This window comes from Hypoxylon trugodes, assembly GCF_022578975.1.
Source record: "Hypoxylon trugodes strain CBS 135444 unplaced genomic scaffold F4822scaffold_4, whole genome shotgun sequence".
Taxonomy (NCBI): Eukaryota; Fungi; Ascomycota; class Sordariomycetes; order Xylariales; family Hypoxylaceae; genus Hypoxylon; species Hypoxylon trugodes.
In genome coordinates this window covers 3,864,881-3,877,772 of record NW_026250019.1, presented here as the reverse complement: position 1 = coordinate 3,877,772, position 12,892 = coordinate 3,864,881, and the positions used below count along the sequence as shown (strand labels likewise).

At 47.1% G+C, this 12,892-nt stretch overlaps 3 protein-coding genes across 3 annotated transcripts; 1 reads left to right on the top strand and 2 right to left on the bottom strand.

Moving 5' to 3' along the window:
- Window positions 1-1,252: 1,252 nt before the first annotated feature.
- On the bottom strand, window positions 1,253-5,437 carry F4822DRAFT_235625 (uncharacterized protein). The gene is made up of 2 exons (XM_051454214.1): window positions 4,879-5,437; window positions 1,253-4,822 (listed from the first exon to the last, which is right to left on the bottom strand). Exons 1-2 carry the CDS (start codon window positions 5,110-5,112, stop codon window positions 1,553-1,555), a joined length of 3,504 nt encoding a protein of 1,167 aa, XP_051316194.1. The 5' UTR covers window positions 5,113-5,437; the 3' UTR covers window positions 1,253-1,552.
- Window positions 5,438-6,428: 991 nt separating this feature from the next.
- On the bottom strand, window positions 6,429-9,111 carry F4822DRAFT_401879 (chaperonin Cpn60/TCP-1 family). Its single transcript, XM_051457981.1, has 4 exons — window positions 8,863-9,111; window positions 8,647-8,801; window positions 7,209-8,583; window positions 6,429-7,151 (listed from the first exon to the last, which is right to left on the bottom strand). Exons 1-4 carry the CDS (start codon window positions 8,863-8,865, stop codon window positions 7,092-7,094), a joined length of 1,593 nt encoding a protein of 530 aa, XP_051316193.1. The 5' UTR covers window positions 8,866-9,111; the 3' UTR covers window positions 6,429-7,091.
- A 189-nt stretch (window positions 9,112-9,300) lies between these two features.
- On the top strand, window positions 9,301-12,450 carry F4822DRAFT_401877 (eukaryotic translation initiation factor 3). The gene is made up of 3 exons (XM_051457980.1): window positions 9,301-9,881; window positions 9,988-11,536; window positions 11,601-12,450. The coding sequence occupies exons 1-3, from the start codon at window positions 9,613-9,615 to the stop codon at window positions 12,012-12,014; spliced, it is 2,232 nt and encodes a 743-aa protein (XP_051316192.1). The 5' UTR covers window positions 9,301-9,612; the 3' UTR covers window positions 12,015-12,450.
- Window positions 12,451-12,892: the final 442 nt, after the last annotated feature.

Genomic DNA, 12,892 nt, shown 5'->3' with positions numbered 1-12,892 from the left:
ATGTGGCGAGATGTTTATGAGAAACCATCCTGCTTGTCCGCCTTGCGTACATACAGATTTAACGCATTTCCCTAATATTTCCTTTCCTTTCCCTAGCATGTATGTATAAATACGTACCCATGACAGGATACCAGTAACCATTTCCGGGTCTAAGATCCCTCTTAGGCCGATCTACGCTTATCTTACATCTACCACACTTCCCCTATCTATATTGTAGATGTGTGTACATTAATATCCTATTTCCCCATGCCTACCTACATATGTACCCAGGTGTTACATATAATAAGTAGAAGCACTCTCTACCCGATTATTTTTACACATACCCTACTATCATACAATACCGACAAAAGTTTCTTCTTCATTCTCCTTTTTTTACTTCTCAACATTGCATAGTACCGAGATATGCAATAATGCAAGGGCCTATACTTTTATACATGCGCAAGATTCACATGCCCCTGAATTTTCCATGTTCCCGATGCGTGGTTTGCAGGGTTCAAACCAACTCGATCAGGGGAAAGCGGATTCCCCAATTTAGAATAGACTTTAGCTCTCCAGAATGGGGTATTCTCCGCTTCCTTGGGTCCTCGTCACTTTTTTTTCTTTCTATTTTTTTTTTTTCTGTTGGGGATCGCCTAGGATCTTGTCCTACTAAATTAATCAATTGTTGAGATATGTAGATCCCTGCAACCCTACAACCCTGCAAGCTTGTAACCCTAATCCATTCCCCGAGTATAGATGTATCTAGGTATGTACCATTCTAAATAGAATTTCTTACCAATCGGTTTATCCACGTGCAGACACCGCAGACACCGCAGACTCCCGTCATCACACACCTCGCTGCCATCCCTAGGTACCATGTGTCTGGCGTGAGTTCTCATGATGAAAGCCACTATACATATACGGCAATGGTCTACATTATCATCATGTTCGCCCGAGGTCAATTCAAGCTCTAATGATATCGATCCAATGATATCCTCTACAGCCTCCACGTCCAGCGCATCTGTATCTGCATCGAGTAAGTTGATCTACTATTATGAGACGCTGACTCGGAAGAAAGACCAAAAGTAAAGCCATGACATACCACGACTATAAACCCGTACAGATACTTACCATACTAAATGGTGATCTTGATTCGGACATACACTGAGTCTTTCCGAGGTACTTCACAATTTCATCTTACATGTGAAATACCCCGGAATTTGATCTCCCCTATTGCCACAGTATCTTGATATCATTGGGTCTGTTCACCCCCGTCGGATAGCTGTCCGAACAGGAACAAAGCCGTTTTCGTGCTCCTTACCCGATATACATTCGTATACATACCCGCGCAGTGTTAAGATGGCACTGCAGCATACTCCAGCGGACCGTGCGACGTTGGTTTTATACGCTTATATACCAGAAACACTAGGTACATACACTATAGGGATTCTCGTAACACAGTGGCCATTAGGACAAATTCCAGAATACGTAGGCCAAGCCCACCGTCTGAATTATTGCCTTCAAGTCATGTTAACTGCGATTATGAGCAATCCCCCAGCCGACCCTCTCTCCCTTACCAGGACGCGTTCATGCCGTAAGATGTCCCAACTTCCTCCCTAGGCTGAGATTTCCACGATCCACTATGTTCGTTATAGCTTCTTCCTAGAAACCTATTGTTGTCGTTGGTTTTCTTGTTCTGTTGACGTCGTCGTCTACCCCTACTATTCCCCCATTGCTTTGAGAATGCCGCAGGAGATAGCGACGAAACAGACATATCCCTATATTCAGCCGATGCTGGTTGGCCGCCACTTCTCCTGAAGGCTCTCGAAGACCCACGTCTCGGTATGTCAGGTCCTGGTAGCTCATATGGAGAATGGCGACGAGGCGTACTTTTCCTCCCCATCCACCTTTCCCCATTCGCTGCCCTACAGCCCCAATTTCCCACTGGTGGCCGTTCGTTAGGCATTGGATACTGATCCTGCACCCGAGGCTTCGTGCCTTGATACCCGGGGCTGCTCCTGGAGTGTCCAGGTTCGTTGCGAGAAATACTCTTGCTAGAAGAACGCATGTCGAGCTTGGGACTATTTCTATCTGTGAACCTACCTGGCCTAAGTATCGACTTAAACCTCGCTACAGGTTCACGAATGGGCAGCTGCATTCTCGTTCGCGGACGTTGTGCATCCCTGGCCGGAGGGCTTGGTTCTGGAAGCTCTAGCAATTTAGATGGTTCAGCCAACTTGGCGCCCGATGGGTTTGATGGTGATACCATCGTAGATCGACGCTTCTTCGATCGTGAGCGAATCGAGGTAGGGATGCTAACTGCCCGATCCCCCGACCCATCTTCGGGCTGTCGGACTCCGATACTCGTCTCTCTTGATGGAGTAATAGTATCCTCTGGTTTGTTTTTGTGCGCATCTGTTCGCGACGAAGTATGAGTCGATTCTTGAGACGTATTTGTGCTGGTTTCCGCGTGCCCAATGTTGTTGCTAGTATCTTCAGGTCCTTGGCGCTCTCTCTGGTCCCGTCGCGGAGTAGATACATCGTCACGATGTTTAGGTTTGACCATCCATCTTTTCACCAGCTCCTTGGGCGTAGGTAAACTTTCACAGTCAGAATCGTCGCTGAATGAAGTGATAGTCATCGACGTGGGTAGTATCGGTGATTTTCCCTTAGCTTGCGAGGAGCTGGCGGTTTGATGCGTCGATCCAGAAATGACTTGAGGCGAAGTAATAGACTGCTGAGCTAAGTTATTACTATCCTCAACAATATCCTCCGAGGTTTGACTCCCATAAAACCTCGAGGGAGTGATCCTATTCTTGTTCAAATATCTCTTAGTTTTAGGGTTAGGTTCCCCCGAGGCTGAGCTCCGAGACGGAATCCTCCCTGCCATTGTGGAATTTCGACGTGTTTTCTTGTTCGCGAGGGATTTCTTCGACACAGCAGGTGGATCATCCCTATTCGAGGCCTCCCGAGATTCTCGTACCGGTCGATTCGACTGATTATCTACAGTTTTCTGAGAGCAGGCTACGAGAGACTGTCTTTGGCCAGGCTCGCGCAAACCCTCCGTACCTTGCGATGAAGATTGCGAATTCGCTTCGGTGTTTTGGACTTCGCTTTGGCTGGTGGGCCTATGGCTCTGAGATACTAAAGCTACAGTCTCGTGATGTTCTGACTCCTGGGTACTGTTCTCCTCTCGCTCGCCGTTATATGGCCTATCAACCACCTCTAGTGCAGGCCGTAGCTCATCATCAGTTAAACCCCTACCTTCGGTCGCCGTTGTCGGTACCCAGGGATAGGTGATGCGCTGTTTGACAGCGTTAAGGCTTTGGCGACCCGCCTCCATACGCATTTCATCATTAGACATACCGTAGTATAGAGGGTGGGGCATAACATCCTTAAGAGAAACAGATATTATCCCGGTAAGACGGGATCCTTTCGGTACCGTATTCCCCTGCATGTTGCTACGACGAAGCCGGAGGTTCATGTGGCCGCTCCTGGTGAAGGTAGCCGATACGCTTTGCCGATGGTCTCGCTCAGCAGTGTTATTCGCCCCTGCTTTCACTATCTGGCGAGCATGCCAGCCTAATATAATGCTCTGGTGAGCACGATATGTACCAGGTTCGAGAGGCTGTGTTCGGCCAGCATTGGTGCCAGTGCCACGCCGGACTCCAGTTTCATGATGTGGTGCCTGTCCGAGGCCCGATGGACCGGCACGACAGGAGGTTAAGGGGTCAACTTCGAATCCCCCTACATGCCCGGAGGGCGAAGCTGCGAATGGTATGGTAACGTCCTCCGGGTCGACTGCCACCGATTGAGGTTGCGTGATAATGTCCGAAACAACTCTTGGTGGACTTGGGGCGCTTGCCGGTGAGGGTGGACATTCTTCTTCATGTCTCTGTGCCAACTCAAGAACTGAAACTTGTTTACCCGCCATCGCCCCCCCTGCTTTCTTGAGTCCAGCGGCGAAGGTTTCTCCAAGCCGATTAAGCCTTTCCAGGGTTTCTGGTCGTGTATTTATGACCTCCGATTCCCTCTCAACCCGCTGATTAGGGATCACTTCCGAATCCTCCAACACAACGAAATATGGGCCACTCCGGTGGTCCTCTTCGATCGATGGTAGTGGCGGCTCCTCCTCTATTACTTCTTCACCTGCATCATCTTCCATATCATCTTCGTCCGTGTAATCTGATTCTACTCCGCTGGGGAACAGAGACCAACGACGACTCCTCGCGGATCGCTCTATAGCATAGGTTCCCTTCCGAATCTTTTTCAATAGGGGAGCTGAAAATATAAGTTCTCTAAGCTGCTCGGGCAACTCATCCCCATCTATTCTATCACGGAAAATCCGCTTAAGACGTTTCTCGCCCATTGTTTCGCGGATGGATTGAATGGCTTTGGCAATATTGACATCTAGGTCCCGATATTTCCAAACTCGCACCCATCGATCAATCCACGTAGCAAGGTCGTCCGACCGTATTTCCGATGGGGTAGTTTCTTTCATGTGTTTCCGTCGCCGACTACGGCATATTTTATTATTCATTCTCTTCACTTGGGCATAGTTCGAGAAGAAACCAGCTCGGACTTTGGTAGAGAATTCTTCCATAATCGATGTCCACATTTCTTCTTCAGCATGCTTCCCCGAAGTTGGGCAATGTAAGAGCCTGGGCCCGTGCCTACAAGTGATCTGAAGAAGCTTGACCTTCTCGCAGCGTGACAGACAACTAGAACTGATGGATGCGCCGGGCTCGAGCACTTCTTGGTGTATAGGCTGGGTTCGAGGTGAGCGAGAGAGAGATGTTATTTCCGTATTCGGCGATGGTGTGGCGACCATTTCTGGAACCACCTACTTGAATATTAATAACTCAGCTGGCAACATAAGTGTATGTTCCAATATCTTACTATTACTGGTTCTGAGGAACCATTGAGACCATCTTCTACATTGTCCGGGTAGTCTGTGGGATGGTCATGATTCTGGTTTTGTTCCACCAAAGGACTTGATGGTACAAATAGACCTGATGACGATGGAGGAGAGGCAAGCTGGTTACCATATATGGACGGCGACCCTCGACTATCAGAGGCCACGATATCCGAAGTTACTGACCTTCGTTTACTCCTTCTCCTAGAATTGGCCATTGTAGCCAATGATTGACGTTAACCTCCAGTTTAGAAAGAGAATTCCGCGTGTTAATGTTGCGTGGGGTTGTTCTTGATGAGAAGAACAACCATCAAACTTCGGGTCAGTCTCTTATCACCAGAATGTGAGCAATTAAGGAGAATACAATGTTAAGAGTTCAGGTGTTAAGGCATGTCCTCTCGGAATTTTTACATAGACGGGGGAGAAAAAAAATTGTGTGCCAAAAGAAAGTCGTAAGGAGAACCGAGTCCTGCATCGATACACGGCCCCTTTCGGTTCCAGGGTAGGTCCAATCGAATGGAACTGTCGACCGCGACGTGTCTCGAGACACGCGGAACGTCTAATCCCAGTATTTCCGCGATTACGCTAGCTACCACTTAAGGACCTGGTCGTCAAGAGAAAAAGCAACACGCAGTACACATCCCGCACGGTTGATCGCTATGTATCAATACCTCAAGATATACGACTACCTAATGAATACCTAGGTGCTAGAGTAGGTATTGGTACACGCTATAGATGGACAGCCTACGTAGAATACCTAGCAACTCGCCCACGACAAGAAGATTGTCATGCAGTTTTTTTTAACTAATATATAAAGCAAGTATCGAGACCTCCAGTTCGAGTACGTCTTTCACGATTCGACCATAAGATGCCCCCCATAGTATCATATGATCCATTGGTTGAGAACCTGGCTGTCAGATATAACCTGTCACTTCAGACAAACATCCTAGAACTGAAACATCTTACAAGGCTTGTTGTTGTGTTACAGTAGTCACCGCACGGTATACACTTTTGAATCTCTTTACCAATCTAGTACCGGGAGCTTGGGAGTTGGAGCATATCCCCTGTATGTATACAATTAACCGAGATTTGTAGATAGACAAAATTTTACAGCCGGGTGTACTTAATGGCAGTTGCTCAGGCGTGAGATTCGCCGTCCTACTTGCCTACCTGTAGGTATTTTGCACTTAATTTGCCTGCCTCAAGTTGATAACTAGGACGCTGCCGAAGCGATTCCCCCCCGGCTACTAGTTCCCATCACGTCCTCTATTCGTTCCCACTCTTACTACTCTCTATAAATGCGATTGAACTCGATGTTGTGAACCATCTTGCCTGACTGAAAAGCTTAGACCCCCGCAAGTGAGGCTGATGGTTTCGAGGATAACTAACCTTGATGTATTCCTTATGTGGCACTAGAACAAATGTGATTAATTCCGCGGGCGGTGCTTACCCAGGTAAAGATGTCGACCATAATGATTAGCGCTCTCTTAAAATTGGGGCACCTGCGCACGTAATAGGAAATATACCATGGTATTGCTTTTTAGAATTAGAAACCCTTGGAAATTATTTAGCGCTGCTACCCGGGAGCCCCGGTTATACAAATCGTATGCTTGTAGCGGTCCTAGCTACACGTATGAAACTCCATTTTTATTAAAAGAAGTTTACGTAGAATAAATGAACTCGTTACCTCGTGGACTAGAGCTTGAAAATGGGCCTAGCAAGTTGCTTTTTGTCGGAGTTTCGGTGTCAGCAAATTATACTGTGTGCTACCAGAAGATGGGGTTATATCTAAGGAACTTTGCTCGATGTTTAGATGTCAGTGCTTGTACTATAATACATTATCGCGGCATTGCTTGGTAGAAGATGAACAATAGGCGATGAATCGGAAGATCGTTAGATATGCGAAGAACTGCGTCCTTCTTAAAGAGTTTTCAGTTTTAACCCGAACGTGCCTAAGAGGATGTCATTGCCTGTAATCCTCCACAATACCCATATGTATATCGTCACACATACCTAGTCCGAGAGTGGTCCTATCGCCTACCCGAGTTAGGTACATATAAAGATCATCGCAAATATTATCTCACACGAAGACGTATTTGTACTAGACAAGCCGAGCTGCTCATTCTGTCAGGGTATTGCCATGGTCTAAGGCCTAGTCTATGTTACTTTTACATCCTTTTATTGCATGCGACTTCCATCAGTGTCTTTCTCTCCTCCGTGGTGCTGCTCGGATTATGTCGTCAACTCTTAGGAGTAACTAGGATGTATTAGCATTGACATTACGCCGATAGAAACATATAGGGGCCCAACTTACTTCTGCGGCTTCACTTGCCGACGATACAACCGCTTTCTTCAACTTGTAGCTCTCGATCACTCCCAAGTCTCGCATATCTGCTATTCCTCCACCAGGTGCCATCAGATCTAAACCGTAGGTCGACATACCATCATAAATGGCTTTCCGCAATCTAGCGACAAGATCACTAGAGTCCAATCCTGCGTTGTCGGCAAGAATGGTCGGTAACTGTCGTAAAGCAATGGCAAACGATGATACGGCCATTTGCTTCTTGCCTTCTACTCGAGTCGCTGCGCCTTCTACTGCTTTAGCCATAAGCATCTCAGCGCACCCGCCACCCAGTGTTGTTCTCGGCTCCTTGACAGTCTGGGAGAGAACGGCCAACGCGTCGTGTAGTGAACGCTCTGCTTCGTCTAGCAACTGTTCTGTAGCACCTCGAAGTACAATGGTACAAGCCTGGCCCGCAGCCACGCCAGAGAATTTGATGAGGGTGTCCTCGCCGATAATGACCTCCTCGATTAAGTCGCAGTGGCCAAGCTTTACTTGCTCTGGATGGTCGAATGTGGATGTGATCTCACCACCGGTGACCAAAGCCAGGCGCTCGATACCATCGAAGTCGGCGTGCTCGATGGACATGATGCCGGCGTCAGTAAAGAGTTGTTCGGGCCAGTTGTAGATCAGTTGCCTGTTGATAAAACAATTTATACCATGCGCCTTGATTCTATCAACCTTAGCCTTCATCTTGTCCTTCTCGGCTTTCTCGAGCTCGGCCAACTTCCCAGTGGAGCTGACCTTCATACGCGCGCCGAAGATCTTGACTTTATCCGTATCCATAGATGTGTTAGCGACTAATATCTTGGCCTTCTCTAGTCGCTTGGGCTGGTTAACTCCAATCTTCTTGTCGAGAATAAACCCTTCATCTAAGTAGGAGTCACTCAACTTCCCACCAGCCTTCTTGATGATTTGAATGTGGCTTAGATCGGAGGATCCTTTCAGTCGCAGTACAGCCTCGACAGCGAGCTTCGAAAAGAGGTCTCTATCTTGGGCGAGTACCTTAGAGCTTAGTGTAGTGCGTGCGATGGCGAGTAGGTCTTTCTTGAAAGCTTCGGGGTTCTTGCTGTGATCTACGGCAGAGCCTTCTAATGCTTGAAGGGCTGCTTGGCTTGCTATCCGGTAGCCTTCGATGATAGTCTGGGGGTGTATCTTTTTGTCGACAAGCTTCTCGGCTTCTCGTAGGAGCTCTGCTGCTAATACAGCCACCGATGTTGTACCGTCTCCGACTTCGTCATCTTGGACCTTCGATATGTTGACGAGGACCTTCGCTGCGGCGTTATCGAGGGCTATGGACTTAAGAATGGTGGCACCGTCGTTGGTAACCATGATTTCGGAGGTAGAACTTGGTGTTGTTAGTCAAAGCATACTGGCCATATAAGAAATCAAACGTTAGGCTGGCACATACGCTGATTGTAAGATCTTGTCCATTCCTTTGGGGCCAAGCGTACTCTTCACCAAATCACCCACTGCGATGGCGCCAACGAAGGCGGCGAGACGGGCATTTTCTCCCTTCTCTTCGGTGGTGCCCTCTTCGAAGATTTGAGTAGGACTGAACGACGACTAGATGAAGCATTTGGTCAGTAGAAACTCGTAATGAATGTGTTGTTTTTTGTATATATACCATATTAACCACTTTTAATCATGTACCAATTAAGTAAGAAGTTGATTTGTTGTGGTACGTTTCCTCGTCGAAACTTAAGACTTGTCTCGTATTGTCCGCTACTTAATGGTGATGGTGGGCCTGGCGAGAGCTTCAGATGTAAATGCGGGCTGCACCTAAACACTTTTTTTTTTTTCTTTGGCGGGGGAATACCTTAAGGGAAAAACGTGCTGCCGAGAATTATAGCTGGGAGGTGCTCGGGCTCCTACTACGTAAAGCTTATAGTTCTGAAGGTGGGGTTTGGTTTTCACTGCTCAGGGGCAGTTGCCTGGGTATTTGATTACATAAGATAACAAGCCAATCACGCGTTATCACGGAGGCGATAAGCGGATTGGCGGGGATCACACACACAATTGGGGCTTTTTTTTTCACCTTAGGGACCTGTAAAAAAAATATTGGCCGTGAACGAAAGAAATCAACCATTCTTTTTTCATTCCCCCCCCCAATCTCCATTCTAGTTACCACTCAAGGTCGACAATCGAGATTTAGTCGCGATACCTCGCCTCGCGTGGTATTTTTCGAATCGATAGATTTATTGACACTAGAACATAAAAATTCTTGTTTCGCACTATTATTTGCGACTTGAATCAGTTTCCGAGAATTTCGCATTCTCACCTATCGACACATTTCTAAAGGCGGGGCATTTTTTCTCTCACAACCCCACGATCCGACCTAGAACCTTTGCGAATATCTTGCTGTCGACGACCCAATATGGCGCCGTCTTTTGATCACCTGCGCGACGCAGACGTCGATGAAGACGACTACGATGAGGATGAGATCGACATTTCCGATTTGCGCGAAAAATACGAAGTTCAGCTAGAGCAAGGCTACGATACCTTTGTCGTTATCGATGGCCTACCCGTGGTGAATGAGGAACAGAAGCCGAAACTGGTTAAATTCTTATTGAAGAAGCTTAACCAAGTAGGAAAGACGAAAGAGGATCAGATATATATGCCCATGGAAAATGGTGAATCTCTTAGGTACGATATTATCCTTCCACCCTACCCGCTTGGAACTGAGCTATCTATTCTATATCGCAAAACATTTTTGAAGGCAAAATATTTAAAAACTAATATGATTTTCTAGATTTGCCTTTGTAGAATATGCCTCCCCCGCTGAAGCAGCAGCTGCTGTGCGACAGCTCGACATGGTCCCTCTCGACAAGAAGCATACCCTACGAGTCAACAAGATGACGGACATCGACCGCTACGGCCGAGAAGGACGTGTAGATGAGAACTATGTTCCTCCTAAGATCGAGGAGTTCACCGAGAAGGAGCACCTACGTTCATTCCTAGCTGATCCGAGTGGTCGTGGGCGTGATCAGTTCGCCATGTACCGTGGCGATGTTGTCGGTGTGTTCTGGAATAATGAGAAAGAGGCTCCCGAGAACATTGTCGATCGACAGCACTGGACAGAGAGCTTTGTACAATGGTCGCCTTTAGGAACATTTCTAGTATCCGTCCATCAACAAGGTGTTCAGCTTTGGGGTGGTGCATCGTGGTCTCGACAAAAACGTTTTGCGCATCCCTTCGTCAACATGCTTGACTTTTCGCCAAACGAGAAGTATGTTGTCACATGGTCCAACAGGCCCATCTCCATACCCGATGAGGGTCATCCCCAATTGTCCATAGACGAGGACGGCAAGAATTATGTCATCTGGGACGTAGAGACCGCCAAACCACTTCGATCGTTCGCAAACCTCGACCTACCTAACACCAACGACCCCCATGCGGCGCCAGCGAAGCAACAACCCAAATTTCCCTGGCCGGCGTTTAAATGGTCTTCCGATGATAAATATGTGGCAAGAATGACCCAAGGCTCTTCGATATCTGTATATGAGTTACCTCGAATGGGTCTTTTAGATAAGACAACTATTAAGATCGAGGGAGTTATGGACTTCGAATGGGCACCTTCGACCCCCCAGAGAGAAGGAGTAAAACAGTACGAGCAGCTCTTCTGCTTCTGGACACCGGAGATTGGCAGCAATCCCGCCAAGGTCGGCTTGATGAGTGTGCCTTCGAAGCAGATTGTTCGATCGTTGAATCTCTTCAGTGTTACCGATGCCAAACTACACTGGCAATCTGATGCTACATATCTCTCGGTGAAGGTTGACCGACATTCCAAGTCCAAGAAGTCACAAGCTACCACTCTCGAGATTTTCCGTATTAAAGAGAAGGGTGTTCCTGTTGAAGTCGTTGACACGATCAAAGACACGGTTATCAACTTCGCGTGGGAGCCGAAGGGAGATCGTTTCGTCATTATCACAACTCCCGAACCAACCGGCCCCACGGCTGTCGCTCCCAAGACCTCCGTAGCGTTCTTCTGCCCCGAGAAGGCCAAGGGTTCGGCTGTTGGCAATTTCAAGCATCTGCGCACACTAGAGAAGAAGAACAGCAACGCTATCTATTGGTCTCCTAGAGGTCGTTTCGTTGTTGTTGCTACGGTTGCTAACCAGCAGAGTTCGGATCTCGAGTTCTTCGACCTGGACTTTGAGGGCGAGAAGCCGGAAAGTGACAAGGATCTTACCGCTAATCTGCAACTCATGAACACAGCAGACCACTACGGTGTTACTGATATTCAATGGGACCCATCGGGTCGTTTTGTTGCCTCTTGGGCATCCGTCTGGAAACATACGGTAAGTTTGGCAATTTTCAAGTTTGGAATTCTACGTTTATTCCAGTGCTAATGGCGAGCGGTAGATGGAAAATGGATACCACGTTTACGATTTTAGGGGCGAGTTGCTACGAGAGGAGCCCGTCGACAAGTTCCGCCAATGGTTATGGCGGCCTAGACCTCCTACTCTCCTGACAAAGGACGAGCAGAAGCAGATCCGCAAGAATCTCCGCGAATACTCCAAGATCTTCGAACAAGAAGACGCGGAACGCGGTGCCTCTGCAGACTTGGCAGTGGTCGAAGCCCGAAGACGTTTGCTTGACGAATGGCTTGCGTGGCGCGCATCGGTCGAGGAAGAAATTGAGGAAGAGAGGCTCGATCTTGGCTTGCCCAAGCATCCAGTCGAGGCTGATGCTAAATTGCCTGAGAATGGTGAGGAACAGGTGATTGAGGAGATCGTCGAGGAGGTGCTCGAGGAGAGCGAAGAGATCGTCCCTTAGTAGTTTTGGTGGGCGTACCGCAAGAAAAAGTGGTGGACGGTTGGCAACGAGCGGCGTTCAGTGTAAAGGCATTTAATGTGATTTGATACAAATAGCATGAAGGGTGAGCGGATAGCTACAGGTCTAGTAGAACCGTCTAAACTCCGATTACACGAGTATTCCCCAATCGCCATAAAATATGTAAAGATGGAGATTTTGTGCCTTCATATACTGTCGAATGCACCGTGTATTAAGCATGTGAAACTAACTTGAGGTTCATTTGAAGTGCCTATGTACCTAGGTAGTGGATGTACTTAGCACTTAGCATAGCCTAGGGTACTATTACTTTATGTAGAATTAGCTGGCTTGCCTGGAATTTGTTTTATTGTGGTTTGTTTAGGTACTTAGGTTCGATGCAAGATCACGACATACCTGGATACTCCGCTGTAAACTTGATAATTAGAAGGTCAACTATGTATATAGTTCTATCCAGCCATCAAGTTTATGAATTTGTTGCGTCAGAGTTGCGGATCGCTGTTAGAATGTCGAATTATGGTATATATATATATGCATGCACAATATTTAGCTAATGCATGCGTAATGTAATAATTAACTTTATGCATATGTATATGTACGTGTACCTATCGTCGTAAAAATATTACCACTAATGTACGTGTGTAGGTTCATTAAGGGGAACGTGGGTGTATATGAAGTAATATTGAGTAGTGTATTGATCATATCTGCTGGCATTGAAGAATGCTAATGCCAAATGATAGTCGAGTGCACCAATGATCCAAGATAATGTGGTGTGACTTAATTGGTCAAGTAGGAAATTACGATATATAGGTTAACACCTCCTTTCTCTTTTAAGACTTTTAGTCCTACAAAATTTTGTAGAT